The sequence below is a fragment of the Dipodomys merriami genome, unplaced genomic scaffold (genome assembly GCF_024711535.1).
Source record: "Dipodomys merriami isolate MVZ:Mamm:240054 unplaced genomic scaffold, mDipMer1.0.p SCAF_85, whole genome shotgun sequence".
Lineage (NCBI taxonomy): Eukaryota > Metazoa > Chordata > Mammalia > Rodentia > Heteromyidae > Dipodomys > Dipodomys merriami.
In genome coordinates, this window is record NW_027206457.1 from 2482529 (window position 1) to 2500736 (window position 18208).

The 18208-nt window shown below is 42.4% G+C and overlaps 1 protein-coding gene and 1 pseudogene across 1 annotated transcript in view; both read right to left on the bottom strand.

The window, feature by feature from the left end:
* Heatr3 (HEAT repeat containing 3) overlaps positions 1 to 18208 on the bottom strand; it is a 41473-nt gene that overhangs the window by 15386 nt on the left and 7879 nt on the right. The window contains exons 5-11 of the mRNA XM_070011951.1: positions 16447 to 16556; positions 13085 to 13225; positions 10022 to 10308; positions 3214 to 3304; positions 2949 to 3106; positions 2643 to 2725; positions 1469 to 1605 (exon numbers count right to left, since the gene is read on the bottom strand). Coding sequence (XP_069868052.1) covers positions 1469 to 1605; positions 2643 to 2725; positions 2949 to 3106; positions 3214 to 3304; positions 10022 to 10308; positions 13085 to 13225; positions 16447 to 16556 — 1007 coding nt within the window. The remainder of the gene's footprint in view (positions 1 to 1468; positions 1606 to 2642; positions 2726 to 2948; positions 3107 to 3213; positions 3305 to 10021; positions 10309 to 13084; positions 13226 to 16446; positions 16557 to 18208) is intronic.
* LOC138820226 (17S U2 SnRNP complex component HTATSF1 pseudogene) lies at positions 3373 to 6415 on the bottom strand (annotated as a pseudogene).

The following is an 18208-nucleotide window of genomic DNA, read 5'->3' on the forward strand; positions in this document are numbered from 1 at the left end:
ACTAAGCCACTTCCCAGCCCTTTACTTTTTATTTTTATTTTGTTATTACAAAGGTGATGTACAATTGATGCTAATAAACATGCAAATTAAAAAAAAAAAAGGTGATGTACAGAGAGGATACATTTATTCAAGTCAGGTAATGAGTAATTTTTGTGTGTGTGCACCAGTCCTGGGGCTTGAATTCAGGGCCTGGACACCGTCCCTTCACATTATTGCTCAAGGCTGATGCTCTACCACTTGAGTTCTACCACTTCCTGCTTTTCAGTGGTTAACTGGAGATAAGAAACTCAAGACCTTTCCTGCCCAGGCTGGCTTCAAACCCAGATCTGCAGATATCAGCCTCCAGAGTAGCTAGGATTATAGACATGAGCCACTGGCAACCTGCTTACATTCTTACAATTAAGAATTGGGGGCTGGGAAGGTGGCTCAGTGGTAGAACACTCGCCTTGCATGCATGAGGCCCTGGGTTCGATTCCTCAGCACCACATAAGCAAAAAGAAAAAAGCCAGAAGTGGCGTTGTGGCTCAAGTGATAGAGCGCTAGCCTTGAGCTGAAGAGCTGAGGGACAGTGCCCAGGCCGAGAGTTCAGGCCCTACGACCGGACCCAAAAAAAAAAAAAAAATTTCGGGTTGGGAAGGTGGCTCAGTGGTAGAGCGCTTGCCTTGCATGCCTGAGGCCCTGGGTTCGATTCCTCAGCACCACATAAGCAAAAAGAAAAAAGCCGGAAGTGGTGCTGTGGCTCAAGTGGTAGAGCGCTAGCCTTGAGCTGAAGAGCTGAGGGACAGCGCCCAGGCCCAGAGTTCAGGCCCCACGACCGGACCCCCCCCCAAAAAAAAAAAAAAAAGAATTGAAAATTATGTGAACACACACATTATTTGGTCAGACAGGGGGTTGAACTCAGGGCCTGGGTACTGTCTCTGAGCTCTTCTGCTCAAGACTAGTAGTACTCTACCATTCTGAGCCGCTTATGGTTTTCTGGTGGTTAATTGGAGATAAGAATCTTACAGCCTTTCTATCCAGGCTGGCTTTAAACCATGATCCACCGATCTCAGTGTCCTGAGTAGCTAGGATTAAAGGCATGAGCCACCAGTGCCTGGCTATCCAAAAAAATTTTTTTCCAGCACCGAGGACTAAACTCAGGGCCTTGCACTTGCCAGGCAAGTGCTCTTCCATTGAGCTAAATCCCTAACCCCACTCCAAATAACTTAATGAGGCCTTCATGATATGATTCAGCCTTAATTTTACTCACATAATTGGATATATCAAATTTAATAAAAGAAAAAATCCAACCCAAGGACTTAAAGGCACACTTCAGCTTGACTCAGTACACTGGCAACTTCGTTAGTGTATGGGGAAAGACTGTGCAGATTAAAGGGCAAATACCACACAATTACAAAGTCCAAGTTCCTGCCCCTTTAAAACTCTGTTCTGTCCAAGTAATCTTTCAAATGAAGGCTGAGATCTTTACCTGGCTGCGAAAACAGCAGGTCTGAAAGGTGCTGCGCAAGTGTGTAAAGGGCCGGAGCTCCTCCCAGGTGATCCACATCCAAGAGGGACACTAGGCTTTGGAGGCACACAAGGGCTCTACACTGTATAGTGCTCATCCTGTAAAAGAAGAAAACAATGCTGCCTGGTTCTCTGCAACTTACCCACTGGAACTTCATACTAATTTTTGTTTTCTTTTTTTGCCATGTAGCCCAGAACTCATGATCTTCCTGCCTCCACCTGGGACTACAGGTATGTACCCCTATAGCTGGTGCAGAGTTAACTTTTCACTGAGGCTTCAGGTTGTGAGTGAAAATAGCTCTAAGTACAAGGGAGTGCAGGAGCTCAAAGGGCCTGATAGAGAACTGGTTCGGGAGCCATGAAGAAATCCAACTTAGAGGAATTTAAGTTGTTTTTTTTTTGGTCAGTCGTGAGGCTTGAACTCTGGGCCTGGGTGCTGTCCCTGAGCTCTTCAGCTCAAGGTGAGTGTTCTACTGCTTGAGCCACAGCGCCACTTCCGGTTTTCTGGGGTTAATTGGAGATAAGAGTCTCATAGACTTTCCTGCCCGGGCTCCCTCTGAACCATGATCCTCAGATTTCAGCCTCCTGAGTAGCTAGGATTACAGGCGTGAGTCACCGCTGCCCAGCTCAAATTAATTTTAACTGTGAACTAAGACATAGGATGGAAGATCCACACACATAAAGTTTAACAAATAATTTATAAGGCAAACACCCACACACCTGCACCTGATCCTCACAGCCCACGTCCCTTCAGCTTGCACTCCCTGACCTGTATGGTAAACTCCTTGCTTATCTTTACAGGGCCACCAGCCAGGTATGCATCCCCAGTTTAGTGTTGAGCTTTATAAAGGCTGAGTCACAGTGTGCACCTGCTTGCTTTTATCCCTGTGGTGAGCATAGGTGCTCATTCACATCTTTTTAGAAGCTGTATGATGACATCAGACTTATTGACCCATTCAACCTGTGGTGGACATTGAGGCTCGTTTAGGCTGGGGCCACTGTGGATTCTCATGCTCAAGAGCCAGCATTGCTCCAGGGCATCCACTCAGGAACAGAACCTTGGGTCTCGGCAGGAGACAGTAGTTTCTACTTCATAGGACAAAATGACATGTTTCTGAAAACAGAAAAGTTCTTACTTTCTAATCAAAGGTTTCCAAGTAGGGCTCTGGGAGCATATGTCAACAGCGACGCTGCTTGGAAAGGCAGTTTTCTCAAATACCTAGACAAAGGACAATAATAAAAGTCAATTCAGATGAGATCTCTGCACGAATTCCAGCACCTTCCTTCCAAGTGAAATGGTTGGTTCCAGCACTGTTGGTTCTGTCTGGTGACAGTGGTACCATCACCTGCAGCTGCAGGTTTGTGCCTACTTCCTGGGTACATGAGGGAACAGCTTGCTGAGCTTTCCCATGCTCCGCCAGCCTGGAGTGAACACCAGTTACCTTCTTTGGGATAAGGCAGCTAGTGAGAGCAGTGTGAATCTCGTGGGACAGGCAGAGTGGGGTCAGTAGCTGCCCACCATCCTCAGTGAAGGAAGTCTCCATGAAGGCATCGCTTTCATCGCTGCTCGACAGCTCTTCCCACTCATCATCTGAGGGATCTGGGAAGAGTGGGAACCACACATAATGGAGTATTAAAGATCCCCCCTCCCCCTATGAAGGTGGCCCTGAGCCCAGGAGAAAGAGCAGGAGCAAGCTGCCAGCAAACCTTCACTGCAGCACATGTTGACGATAACTTCCAGAGCAGTCTGCTGAGCTGCCAGCAAGGCTGTGGTCTCTCTCAGTTCCTTGTCAGTGGGCTAAAAAGCAGACAAACAAACAATTAAATATTTCCTTGCATGACTGCTTTTATAGTTAAAGCCTACTTGGAAGACTTCCACACTTGGAATGGAGCACATGGGGGTGGGGTAGGCAGAGGATAAGCCATAAAATGCTAGAAGCACAAACTAGCATCTCAGTTCTTCTTGGCACAGGAGAGCATGCCACCGTTAACTGCATTTCCATCTGTCTCCAGGGTTATTCTCTAAGTGTGGCATGGGTAGCTGGAGATAACAGATAGATAACTCAGGAATTCTGAACTGAAATCACCCTGAAACTTAATCTCATGTGTTAAGGCAGTAATTCAGCATGCTAAGATTAAAACAAAAGTTCACTTCAGACACCAAGCACTTGAGCATAACAAACCTGCATTTAGGTACTTAGGAGTTTTCTTGGAGGAATCACACTAACATACCCACTGCCAACAAGCTCTTCCAAGACCAACAATGCCTGCCTGAGGGACAGACAGGATGGCTTCCTGGCTTTCTTTAAAAATGAAAAGTATTTTTCCCCCTGCAGATTATCAACTTATTTTTATTTTTGAAAATCACAAACTTCCATCAGAATACTTTAAAAAAAGATTCTTTTGCATGAATTTAACAAATCTGATAAAAGAACAGTTTATTTGCAATTTAACTATGAAGGTGATTGAAAACCCAGTTAAGATATATTTAAAATCTAAAGGAAGATATATAGGTAACAATAAAAAAATTCAACACATAATGCATTATGCGCCCTACCACTATGTACATGTTCATCTAACACTGCTAGTAATGACCATGAAGCACAGGCAGATGGAGATAGAGGGCTGTCCCTAGAAGCAAGTGAAAGGGATTAAATATGAGCATTGTTGTCCTCTTCATCGTCTGTTACCATCACTATGAGAACAAAGCTGCTGCCTGTAGACCGAGACCCTTCTTCCCTCATATTCACTACAGTCCCTCTTGCATCAGAATCATAAAACAACTTCTTATTGGAACCCTCCTCTTCATCAAATAACTTCTCACTGAAATTGTTATCCTCAAACAAGGTCTCACTGTCACCTTCATCTTCCTTTAGATCTGCATCTTCGTCCTCTTTTTTGTTATATCAGTCTTCAATTTTTCATTTGGATTTTCTTTTTCTTCTTCCTCATCAGAATCTTCACCCTCTTTTTCATCTGCACCTTCTTCCTCCTTCTCATCATCAAAAACCTCACACATACCTCCTTCCTTTTCTTCTGAATCTTTGTCAGAGCCTTCCTCATCCAACACTCTTTCAAAACCTTCATCACATTTGGGCTTGTCTGTGCCATTTTCTTCTAATTCTTTGTCAGAGCCATCCTCATCAGAATCTTTATCCAGGCCATTTTCTTCTATTTCTTTTTTGGAGCCTTTTTCAGACTGTTTTTCAGAGCAGTCTTCATCTGATTCTTTCTCTGAGTCTTCCTCTTCCAACTCCTCGCTGGGGTTGTGTTCTTCAGATCCTTGTTGGGGTCATTGTCTTCAGAATCTTGTGCAAGGCCATTCTCTACACAGTCTTTTTTTTACTATCTTCTTAGACTCTCTTTTGGAGCCATCTTCTCTTACCTCCTTTTTGGAATTATCTTCAAGCCCCTTTTTTAGGCACCCTGCTTTATATTCTGTCTTGGGGCAGCTTTCTTTTGCCTCTTCAGAAGGGCAACTTTCTATCATCTCTTTCTTAGGCCCATCTTCTTTAGCATCCTTCCCTGAAGTAGCTTCTTCAAATTCTTCCCCGTTTTCTATCCTTTCAAATTTCTCAATAGGTTCTATAAATGCCATTCCAGTTGGAGCCTCTTGAGAATTCACATTAGACATGTCTGGGTGTTGCCTTACTTTTGAAGATCCTGTCCTTTCTGGAGCCCAGACAGAATCTGGACACTGAAGGCCTCTGTTTGCCTCTGAAGCATTGAGAAATGCTTCCCATCCTTTCAGCCTCTCTTCCCTTTCTTTTGAGGTCTCCTCTACCCGATAATCAGTAGTTCCATCCCATGTTTGCGCAGTGATTTGACGGCCACCAAACCACCTTCCATCAAGGATTTGAATACAATCATCAGCTTCCTTGGGATCCCTAAAGGACACAGAGGCTACACCATCTGGGTGCCTGTCAAAGAGAAAGAGTGTCTTAATTTGCCCAAACTTAGAACATTCGACTTGGAGATCTTCTCTGATCTCATTCAGCACCAGTGGATCATCCTCAAAATCCATAGGGTGGAACATATTTTTGATGATGACAACTCGCTCATGGCGCATCCGAGATGAACCAGCTCTCCTCTCAGGTCTCCAATCCAACTCCTTTTGTTGAAGAAACAGCTTCTTCTTATAATCTTTGCACTTCTTCTTCTTCTTTGAGGCATCATAGTCCCCTTTCTGATGAAACTTTGCCACCTCAACATGCAACTTGTAGCCTCTAATTTCATCTTCATCCAAAAGCTTCAATGCAAGTTCCACAGATTCTCTCTTCAAGTAACAGCAAAGCCCGTCCCCTTTAAGATTTCCTTGGTCATCTTTGTAGAGTTTAACTTTAAATTCTTCTGTCTGAGGATCTTTCATAATTATGCCAAACTTGGACATAAGCTGTATAAATTCATGCACTGTAATGTCCGGAGGCAAACCAGACACATACACATTTGTATTCTTGTCTTCTTCAACATGAAACCATCCTGAGTCGGTCTTTCTTTTTTCTCCCTTCTTTTTGGAATCCGTGGATTCAGGGGTTTTTCTTTGTGAAGGTTCTTCTACAGGCTTACTATTGGAGTCCTGGACATAAGCGAAGGAACTAGATGCACCATCATTACAGAAGCCATAATTAGCCTGATAGGTAGCAATGAAATCTTCAGTGATCTGGGGGAACCAAGCCTTCTTATCCTGGTCCCATTCATACGGACTGTCAGTCAGTTGTGGCCCCAAAGAATCCGTTTCTCCGTTGGGATCGTTATAGATGTCTCCGTACAATTCTTGCATTCGCAACTGCTCATCAAACTCATCATTTTTATCCAAGTTGTTGGCGCTCATGTTTCCTACCTAACCCGGGAGCAGGGATCAAAGAAGCGAAAAGGACAAAATGACGCCGAAGAGGAGCAGAGAAAGGGAGGTCAGCCATGCTAGCTCGACTCCTGCCCCCCTCCCCACCCACTCCTCCCACCCCGCCCCCATGGGATTACAACCACGCGGCCTCTGGCTCCGCCCCTTTCCCCCTTTTCCTTTTGGTGCTGGTTTTGGGGCTTGAACTCAGGGCATAGGTCTTGTCCCTGAGCTTTTCTTGCTCAAGGCTAGCTCTCTACCACTTGAGCCACAGCTCCACTTCCAGCTTTTTGGTGGTTAACTGGAGCCCAAGAGTCTCACACACTTTCTGCCTCTCAAATCTCATCCTCCTGAGTAGCTAGGATTCTAGGCATGAGCCATCAGCACATGGCTAAAAAACATGTATTTCTTGAAGACTGAAAGAAGTGGGAACACTTTTCTCTGAAAACATATAATACCAATTTATAACCTCATCCAGTCACACTACCTAAAATGGGTCATATAAATTTTTTATGGCCATAATTCTGAAAATTATTTATGAAAAGTGAAACATTCACACCAATATTTCAAAATAGTGGAATCAGCTTAAAAAGATGTACTCCATTGTCTTCTTCCAAATTTCATTTGTAATTGCTTTTTGGTGTCCCATTATATTTTGTTAAACAGAACCACCAATTTGTGTTATTATATTCAACTCTCTGTACTGTGAGTATTGAAACCATGGATTCAACCAACTTTATCCAGGCTGTCCTCATCTTTCTGGGCTCAAGTGATCGATCCTCCAGCCTCAGGCCTCCAAGAGCTGGGACCATGGGCACATGACACAATGCCCAGCTAACCAACTTAGGAGCAAAAATACCTGGAGAAAAAGGACTGCACCTGTCCTGAACATGCACAGACTCTTTCTTGCCATTACAGTGTAATAACCAGTCCTATAGCATTTGCACTGTTAGGCAAGTGGGGAATACAGGGCAGTGCAAGTGCTTACCTAAAGTCCTCAATGCCAGCACCACAAGCAAACAGAAAACTCTCCTTGTCTGACAACGAGTTACATAATCCAGGGATGCTTAAGAGGATGCTTATGGGGAGAGGGACACTGGCTGGATGTGAACATTCCAACATTCTTATCTATAAGGTGACCATTAGGGAATCCGAGGAAGCAATCCCTCATGGACAGCCAACTGCAATGAGTCCTTATTTCCTCAGACTTACAGGGGCTAAAGTTAAAAATACACTGGTAGGTTCTACGCTTTATACACATTTTCCTTTCCAGAATATTCAGGCTCATTAAAATCCTACCAGCAAATTTTCTGTCCTGGAATTATTTTATTCATTTATTTATTTATTTTGGTTGGTCATGGGGCTTAAACTCTGGGCCTAGGCCCTGTCCCTGGATCTTCAGCTCAAGGTGAGTGCTCTACCACTTGAACCACAGCACCACTTCCAGTTTTCTGGTGGTTGGTTAATTGTAGATAAGAGTCTCACAGACTTTCTCACCTGGGCTGGTGAGTTTCCTGAGTAGCTAGGATTACAGCTGTGAACCACCAGTGCCTGACTTATTTTATTTATCTTTTTGTGCTGGTCCTGGGATTTGAACTCAGGGCCTTGATGCTGCCCTGAACTTTTTTTTTGCTCAAGGCTAGGGCTCTATTACTTGAGCCACAGCTGTACTTCGGCTTTTTTGGTAGTTTGGTGGAGATAAGAGTCTCACAGTCTTTCCTGCCTGAGCTGGCTCTGATTCTCAATTCTTAGATCTCAGCCTCCTGTGTAGCTAGGATTATAGGAGTGTGCCACCTGTGCCTGGGTGTCCTGGGCTATTTTTATTATCATATAGTAGGTGTACAGATGTATTTCACTGTGACATTTCTACACATGGATGCAATGTATCCTGCATACAAAGTATCCTCACCTCACCTCTCTCTTACCTCTTTTTAAAACAATTCCAACAGGTTTCACTGTTCTATTTTCAAACAAACACTACTTCATCAGTCTAAGAATCTAATTGCAAGTTTGAACTATGCTCTTTAACAAGAGAGGGGGAAGTTGGAGGTGTAGCTCAGTGGTAGAGTTCATGCTGAGGCCCTGGATTTAAATACCAGAACCGTACATCATATTGCTAATTTAATAGATGATGCCTAGCATGTCCTAAATTTGTTCTCCATTTATTCCTACTAACAATGTATAGAAAACCATTCCTACTTGCTTTATGCATGTGTCATTATTGACTAAAGAAACCCCTATCAGAGTATCTGCAGCTTAGGAAGACTTGCTGCTAGGCTGTCACTACTTCAAATGTGTAAAGAGAGGCTTAGGTTCTGGAATTAGCCTCCATTTTATGTAACTGCTGCTCAGAACATTGCTTTGCTTCTTACTATTCTAAACTGACACAAAGAATCAAAGTAGATGAGATGTAATGACAACTGAGATTTGCTTCAAAGTAAGCAAGTCTGGGGAACACATGAAATTAAACAGAGTGACTCAGAGCTGGGAAGGGGCCCTCCACTGTTAAAAACAATCCAGGCTGCTCAGTGAAGACTTTAAACCCAATTTTGTGCTATGAGAAAACACTACACATTATTATAATCACAAAATAATTATTTTTTTCTCTGCGTGTACTTCTATCAATCAAACCCAGAGTCTTGAATATGGTAAGCATGTGTTCTATCATTAAGTACACCTTCAACCCCTCTATTTTAAAAGAATATGTAAGAAAACAAATCTCTACAGAACAGCTAGTTATGGATACTTTTTAAACAATGTACTTCTACCTTCACCTTGGTGGACACGAGTCTCTTCATTTACTCCCTCTAAGAGCCCTGGGGAGCAGGTTGGATGTAGAAGGGTCACAAAGAATAGCCTTCTCCCACTGCCTGCCAGGGTTTTAGAACCCCAGAGTTCATGCAGCCTTGCTGCTATTCCCACCTTTGCTCCTGACAATCGAGTGGTAAAACATGGTCCCTTGGCTTGTGCTGACACAGAGGCACAAGAGATAAGGATTAAACGTGGAATTCAAATACATGGTATTCCCAAAGAAGACACTAAGATTTTCATGTCAACAACCCAAGGACAGGAAAGCCTTTTCATTTTATAGTTACCCCACCAAGGCAATGCTTTGGTTATTCAGATGTAGTAGTTCTATCTAGAAAAGTACACCAAGCCTTTGCTGTTTCAGCTGAAATGATTCCTGAACTTAACTGCTTATCCACCCCGCTAAATCCCAGCCCCAGATAAGGCAAACCTTCATTGACCTTATACTCAGCAGTAGTAAGTCAATGAAGGTTGACTCATCACTGTGCTAATCAGGAGAGTAGAATGTTGGAGACAATCTGAACAGAGTACAAGTTCTTTTAGTTTGAAGACAGTCTGGGAGGCCATGTGTGGCTGAAGTGAAAGGCAGAGATCAAAAAATAACTGGGTATTTCTAACATGTTCCAAAAAGATTGGTCTGGCTAATCCTTAAAAGTTCCTGTATATAAAAATTTAATTTTAAACAAGAGATTTTTTCCCCCTTCTCTGGGAGTTCACTTTTTATGAGAATCCATAGGAAAGCATCACTGATTTTCATGGAAATTCTCTTTCTACAGACAATTTTACTAATACTTTTCTATAAAACTAGAGACCTGTTGAAAGAAGACAGCTGTTATTATTCCATATCTGAGCATCAATTTGACTTACTGGAAGTAAATCAGAAATAAAAGTCTTTCTTCTGACTTTTCTCTTTCTAGGAGTTTCCTCCATTTCATCATCTTCAACCAGATCAGTGCCATTAATGCCATTAGCATGCTCCAGGACCTCCTCGCTCTCTGCAGCCAACTTTATCCGCTGAGTCTCGGCCTCCTTCATCTGAATAACCGTTTCCATGGCATCGACTTCTAAAACTTCAGATAAGATCTTCAGTATGGCATTTATGATCTCTGCCTGACTCTTGGATGGAATAATGTCCTTTAGATTCCAGACTGTGCCTAAGAAAAATGACAAAGGACTCCTCTGTAAAACCTTATATTAAGAACAATTTAGCTGGGCTGGGAAGGTGGCTCAGTGGTAGAGCGCTTGCTTTGCATGCATGAGGCCCTGGGTTTGATTCCTCAATACCACATAAGCAAAAAGAAAAAAAAACAAAAACAAAAACGAAGTGGCGCTGTGGCTCAAGTGGTAGAGCGCTAGCCTTGAGCTGAAGAGCTGAGGGACAGTGCCAGGCCCAGAGTTCAGGCCCCACGACTGGACCGCCCCCCCCCCAAAAAAAAAGAACAGTTTAGCTGGGCACTGATGGCTCACACTTATAATCCTAGCTACTCAGGAGGCTAAGATCTAAGGATCACGGTTCAAAGCCAGCATGGGCAGGAAAGTCTGTGAGACTCTTATCTCCAATAAATCACCAGAAAACTGGAAGTGGCATTGTGGCTCAAGGGGAAGAGCACTCACCTCCTTGAGCTGAAGAGCTGAGGGGCAGTGCCCAGGTCAAGAGTTCAAGCCCCACCACCACCACCAACAACAAAAGAATAGTTGCCACAGAAACTTCAGCCTCAGAGGTAATTTCAAAATGTTTCAATCCCAGGGGCTGGGAAGGTGGCTCAGTGGTAGAGCGCTTGCCCTGCATGCCTGAGGCCCTGGGTTCGATTCCTCAGCACCACATAAGCAAAAAGAAAAAAGCCGGAAGTGGCTCTGTGACTCACGTGGTAGAGCGCTAGCCTTGAGCTGAAGAGCTGAGGGACAGCGCCCCAGGCCGAGTTCAGGCCCCATGACCGGACTCCCCCCCCCCCAAAAAAAAAGTATCAATCCCATTGCATTTGTTTAGGTTTAATGAAATGTCAAAAAGTCTGTGAGACTCTTTTTTGCATTTGTTTAGGTTTAATGAAATGTCAAAAAGTCTGTGAGACTCTTTTTTTTTTTTTGTGGCTGAACTCAGGGTCTGAGCATTGTCCCTGAGCTTTTTCACTCAAGGCTAGCACTCTACCACTTGAGCTATAGTACCACTTCTGGCTTTTTCTGTTTATATGGTGTTGAGGAATTGAACGCAGGGCCTCATGCATGCAAGGCAAGCATTCTACCACTGAGCCACCTTCTCAGGCCCCACTTGTGGCTTTTTTGAGTAGTTTATTGGAGGTAAGGGTTTCATGGATTTTCCTACCTGGGCTGGCTTCCAACTGCCATCCTTAGATTTCAGCCTCCTGAGTAGCTACGATTACAGGCACCTGTACCCTGCTGTGTGTTAAGACGCTTATCTCCAATTAAACACCAAAAAGCTGGAAGTGGAGCTGCAGCTCAAGTGGTAGAGTACTAGCCTTGAACACAAAAGCTTAAGGACACCCCTGAGGTCCTGAGTTCAAGTTCCTGGACTGGCACACACACATGTGTGTGCACAAGCACTGCACAGATATGTGTTGTGCTATCTGCCCATAAATCTTAGCCTGTGGGAGTATGAGGCTTGAGAATCAAGAGTTCAGGCCAGTATAAGTCGGAATCATCTCTCTGCCTTGGCACATAACATAGTTCTCAGATACTCAGCATATCAATAGACACAGAGAACACTGATCAAGTTTCTCTGAAAATGACAGAGTGAGCTGCCTTGCTTTCTTTCATCTTAATCTGAGCTGCTTCTCTTCTTCCAAGAGTGGAATGGAATGTACCGGACTCCCAGGTCTCATGTGCACAAACAGATGGTGGCTTTAACTTATCAAGCTAAAATAGGAGCTACCCTTAAGTAGTTAGATTTTTTAAAGTGATGTCAAAATAAAGCCACTGCTCTAGCACATACCCAAAAGACTGACAGCATCACTCCATAACACTGCTGCATCACCCTCAAGAGCCAAAGGTGACAGTAAATAACTGTGAATTATTCTACTTGTCTAAGATATGTACAGTTGACTTCAGAAGCAGATAATAGAATGTAGGCTATCAGGAACTAGGGGGAAAAAAAACGTCATTTACTGGGTCCAGTTTCAGTTTTGCAAGATGAAAAAGAGATCCAAAGTTTTATTGTACAACATGTACTTTTTTTTTGGGGGGGGGGTCAGTTCATGGGGCCTGAACTCTGGGCCTGGGCACTGTCCCTCAGCTCTTCAGCTCAAGGCTAGCACTCTACCACTTGAGCCACAGTGCCACTTCCGGCTTTTTTCTTTTTGCTTATGTGGTGCGAGGAATTGAACCCAGGGCCTCATGCATGCAAGGCAAGCACTCTACCACTGAGCCACCTTCCCAGCCCCAACATGTACTTATTTTATACCACCCCCAAATTGCACACTTCAAAATGATCCCAATGGCAAGTGTTATAAACATTTTACCACAATTAAAGAACAACAAAAATTCTCAATACCTGCAAAGTCAAAAAACCAGAGGAAACTACAAAAACTGTATGAAATCCCTACTAAGATTCAACGGACTGTCAGTTCATGTGCTGTTTGTGCTCAAATACTGGAGCAACACAATCTGGGTATGAGGAACACCTGGCAAAGGAAGGAGCCATGTCTTGGATGCCCAGACTCAACTTTGGAACTCACTAGCTCATAAATAAAAGGAGATTCTCATCACAGCAGTTCTTTATTAAGCAACTATAGTTTGTCAGACTGAAAACAAATCTACTCTAGAAGGCCTCCTGATTATGGGCAATCACAGGAACTGAGATCTACAGTCAAATGTTAAGAAGCTCGGAACAGACATAAGTGCAGAGAGCCCTGGTGTGGCGGGATAAGGAACTGAAGCTAGTGAAATGGCACAGGTTTGCATTTGACAAGACTTTACCTGCCACCAGGGTCTTTAACAGAATGTACTCCATGGAACTGACAGGACAAAGCATGGCACATTCCAGCCCATGCAATGTTGTGGCATTGAGAGATTTCAGTAGCTCTGGGTTATCTTCTGTCACTGTCTGCAAACAGTATGCTGAAAGACAACAGCCAAATATTGAGGAACGAATGAACTCTGTCTAGCGTAATTTATACCAATGCAAATTATCAAAACATGTATATCCTGTTTATAACTTTTCTTAGACCCTGTAGCTTTTGCAGGACGTGTATGCTGTTCTTCAAGGAAGGAACATACAAATGAAGCTATTGATGCTGCCAAGACCTTTTCATTTTCTTTTCCAAGTTTCCAATTCTTTACAGAACTAAAATGAAATTTTAAAGGTCCATATTTATAACAGCATGTCTTCAATTTACATACTTAGCATGGGCAGCTAGGGGCCACAGTCAAAGTACTGCTGTAGTGAGAATAAGCCCCAGGTTTGGGGCATTTTTGGCTTGGTCATGTCAGGGTCTTAAATGTTAGGTGTTTTTGGGGGGAGGCAATATTTAAGAAAATCATGTTACATAAAAATATGAGCAAACTGAGATGGGTAAGATACCATAAAACATGTATTTCACTTAGCTCTTAGCATCTTCCTTGATTAAAGCAAGACAACAGATTCCAATTTATACTAGGAATAATTAATGGAAAATAAGAAACAACTGCACTGCACAAAAGTTCTGAGAGGAGAGACCTCTGATGCACGCAACACCACATGTTCAACCCAAACTTGTCACTTTGAGGTCTTTTTTTTTTTTTTTTGTCAGTTATGGGGCTTGAACTCTGGCCCTGGGTTTTGTCCCTCAGCTCTTCAGCTCAAAGCTAGCGCTCTACCACTTGAGCCACAGCACCACTTCCAGTTTTCTGAGTGGTTTATTGGAGATAAGAGTCTCATGACTTTTCCTGCCCAGGCTGGCTTTGAACCAAGATCCTCAGATCTCAGTCTTCTGAGTAGCAAGGATTACAGGCGTGAGCCACGGGTGCCTAGCTAACCTTTGAGGTCTTTATTCCATACAAATTCCTCTCTTTTTTAGGTCTAAAAATTTCAGGATGGATTGTCTCCTTCCAAACACACAGTACTACTTGACCTAATGTGATCACCATATACAATGTACAAACAACCACATATATACACATAAACTTACATTCATATATATTGTTTTTCATTAAGAGATTTTGATTCTATTCAACTTAGTAAGAAGACAAAATAAACTGTGATTTTGTCCATAAACACAAGCTCAAAAGAAGCTGTAATAATATGTAGGGTAGAATCTTTTAAGATTACTTTACTATATGTAGGTCTTGCTTAATTTTAGAAACAAAATAATTATTTGTTTTTAAAGAAAAGTCTTGAGCCAGCACTGATGGCTCATGCCTATAATCCTAGCTACTCAGGAGGCTGAGATATGAGGATGGCTATGAGGATGGCAGTTTGAACCCTGCCAGGGCAGGAAAGTCTAAGATTCTTATCTCCAACTGACTACCAGAAAACTGGAAGTAGCACTAGTCTTGAGTAAAAAAGCTCAGGGAGCCAGGTGTCAGTGGCTCACGCCTGTAATCTTAGCTACTGAGGAGGCTAAAATCTGAAGATTGTAGTTTGAAGCCAGACCAGGTAGAAAAGTCCCTGTGAGGCTCTATAATCTTCAATTAATTAGAGACAGTGTCTAGGCCCTGAGTTCAAGCCCCAGGACTTGCTAAATAAACAAATAAATGAAATGAAAAAAGTCACAAACTAGCTAAATGCTTAAAGAAAAAACTATTATATAATACAAAACTTTTTTCAGGCCCATTTTGAAAAAAGTTCATTACAGTTTAAAAACTAAAAGTTCATTGAAGTTCAAAAAACTAAATCAGCCAGGCACAAATGGTTCAGGTCTGTAATCCTAGCTACTCAGGAAACTGAAATCTGAGGAATCAGGGTAGAAGTCAGCCTGAGCTAAAAAGTCTATGAGGCTTACCTTACTCTTACTTCAAATTAAGCACTAAGTGAAGCTGTGGCTCAAGTGACAGAGCACTAGCCTTGAGCAAAAAAAGCTCATGACAGGGCTTAGGACCCAAGTTCAAGCACCAGGACTGGTGTGCATGTGTGTTCGTGCATACACATACACACACACACACACACACACACACACACACACACACACAATACATAAAAATAAATATAAGATTAAAAGCACAAAAATAAAAGCTTTTCTTCTAAAAGCTATAAATTAATTTCCAAGTAATTCTGTGATAGTAATAAAACTGCTCTGAGAATATTACCTGTGAATTTCCTGGAAACAGGTAAAAACTGTTTTGAAACCCCCATTTACTCCTAACACGGACCCCACCAAGATTCCATTGGAGAAACTCATTTTTTTTATTTTTAATTTAGTATTTACTCCATTACTTTGTTGTTATTTGTCCTTCTCTGTCTGGATAGTGATAAAGTGTCCATGAGGGCATGGCGGCGGATACCTTGCTGCCTGCCTGCATTGTGATGGTAGAAGAAAGGCTTTTCATCAGCCATTTCTCTGCTCATGCTCGGAACTCTGTGGAGCTGCCCATCCTCTGCTTTCTGACTCCTCTCCCCATTGAGCTTAGGCACCCACAGAAAGAAGGTAAGGGAGCCAAGGCAGATGAAGTTTCTAAACTCTGCTTTGCAGAAGGGACACAGGTCTAAGTTCAATGACTTCTTTTCCTTTCAAAACAAAACCAAAAGGCTAGGTGCTGGTAGCTCACATGTGTAACTTTGGAGGTAGAAATTAGGAGGACTGTGGTTCTAAGCCAGAAAAGCCTGTGAGACTCCATCTGAAGAAGCTGGACATGGTGATGTGCAGAAAGATTGAGGATCAGGCACGTGAAAGACCCTATCTCGAAAATAACCAATGCAAAGTGGCTGGAGGCACTGCTCAGTGGTACATTGTCTATACAGCAAGTATAAAGCCTGGGGTTCAAATCCTACTACTGCTAAAAAAAAATTCATAGTCTGTCTGGGAGTTTGCAATAGGACTGTGCTGCAAGACCCTGAAGTTCAGGTCCCGTTTAACCTTGGCTGTAAATGAAGATGAGAACTCCAAGAATTAATAAAGGCTTCTAGAGTAGAAACTACACATGCTTACATAATTAGCCTTCTTTCCTTTCTGAGCAAAATGAAGGAAAATTATGATTAAAGTATTAACCATTGATTTGAAGATTCAGAACACATAGAAATCTTACACTATGCATTTATATACAGTCAGACAGAAAAAATTACTCTTACAGAATTAACATACTATGAAAATAAACTTAAATAAGGTTACACATATTTAATAAATCATCACCTTTTCTTCACTTACCTACTGAAATAGCCAGGTCAACATTGGTGGGAAACCTACTTAAATACTTTAACACAATCTCCAAACACCCTTCTTTGTTGAATATGGACACTGCTTTACTACTGCATTCACTAAATTGAAGGGGGGGAAAAAAAGTTTTACTATTCACATTTTAACATTAAATCAACCACGGAAATCCATGAAAAAATTAATTTGACTTTATAAAATGCCCAAACTGAAGTCCTTCCCACCCCTACCTCTGGAGTCCTTATAGATTAAAAAATAAAACGCCTGGGACTGGGGTGGCTCAGTGGTAGAGCGCTTGCCTTGTATGCATGAGGCCCTGGGTTCGATTCCTCAGCACCACAAAAGCAGAAAAAGCTGGAAGTGGCGCTGTGGCTCAAGTGGTAGAGCGCTAGCCTTGAGTTGAAGAGCTGAGGGACAGTGCCCAGGACCAGAATTCAAGCCCCACGATCGACAAAAAAAATTAAAAAATAAAAATAAAATGCCCACCCTTACTGTACTTGAGAACTGGCTGCATTTTTACCTCCATTAGGTGGCGCTCTCAACCCCATCTCTGTATCTCCAGCACTGGAGAAGGCTAGAACTGGATGACCCATTGCAACAATGATACAAGATACTATGTTGGAAATGAACTTTACAACTTTGGAGGGGGAGGGGTGGGAGGGAAGGGATAGTAGTAGAAAAACAAAGGAGGGGGTAACAATGCTTGACAAGAAATGTACAAGAAATCACCTGACTGATGTAATTGTAACTCCTCTGTACAGCCTTTTTTCAAGACAATAAAATATATAAAATATATATATATTTAAAAAAAAAAAAAGAAATTGGGCTGAGAAGTTGGCTGAGTGATAGAGTGCTTGCCTTGCATGCATAAGGCTCTGGGTTTGATTCCTCAGCACCACATAAGCAGAAAAAAGCCAGAAGTGGCACTGTGGCTCAAGTGGTAGAGCGCTAGCCTTGCTGAAGAGCTGAGGGACCGCGTCCAGGCCGAGTTCAGGCCCCACAATCAGCCAAAAAAAGAAAGAAGAAAAAAAGAAATAATTTAATCCAATACCCCATTTTACAGATGTGAAAATCCATGTCCCAAAAGGTAAAGTGACCTGTCTGAAGGTCACAAATATTGTTAGAAGTGGAGCCAAGCCCAGTCCCCAGGTTCTCTGGATCCAGCCTATTCTTTCCACTATACCCCAGTAATTAGAAGTTTAAGTTTAGACAGAAGGTTCCATACCAGTTAAAAAGCAAATTGCAATTTATTCACTTCTTCTAGACTGCAATTATTTCATCAAGCAGATGCTGCAATCTGCAGCCAATACATTACTCTAATAATTGTTTTTAAAATCAGTACTTTTCAATAGAAGATTCTGAAAACTATCGACTACTAATCTGCATATACACTAAGCACAAGGTGAAAAGAACTAATTGTAATTCTACCCATATTTACAGAGAAAGATACTTCTATATGCATAGCACAGACACATGTGGCATATTAACAGACCTAATATTGTTAAATATGTTATGCATGGAAAAATGCCGTGTTTGCTACCTGTCAAGTTACTGTAGCACTGAAGTATTGTCAAAAAGATAATGGGAAATAGAACCTGTGAAACAAAACTATTAAAGTAATGATGGCTATTAACTATAGAGAGAGCTCACAGACACTTAGGACAGAGAAATCACTTTGCAAATTCATTCAGGCTCCTTTGAAATAATTTTCTTTTGGTAGTCCTGGGGGTTGAACTCAAGGCCTCCTGCTTGCTAA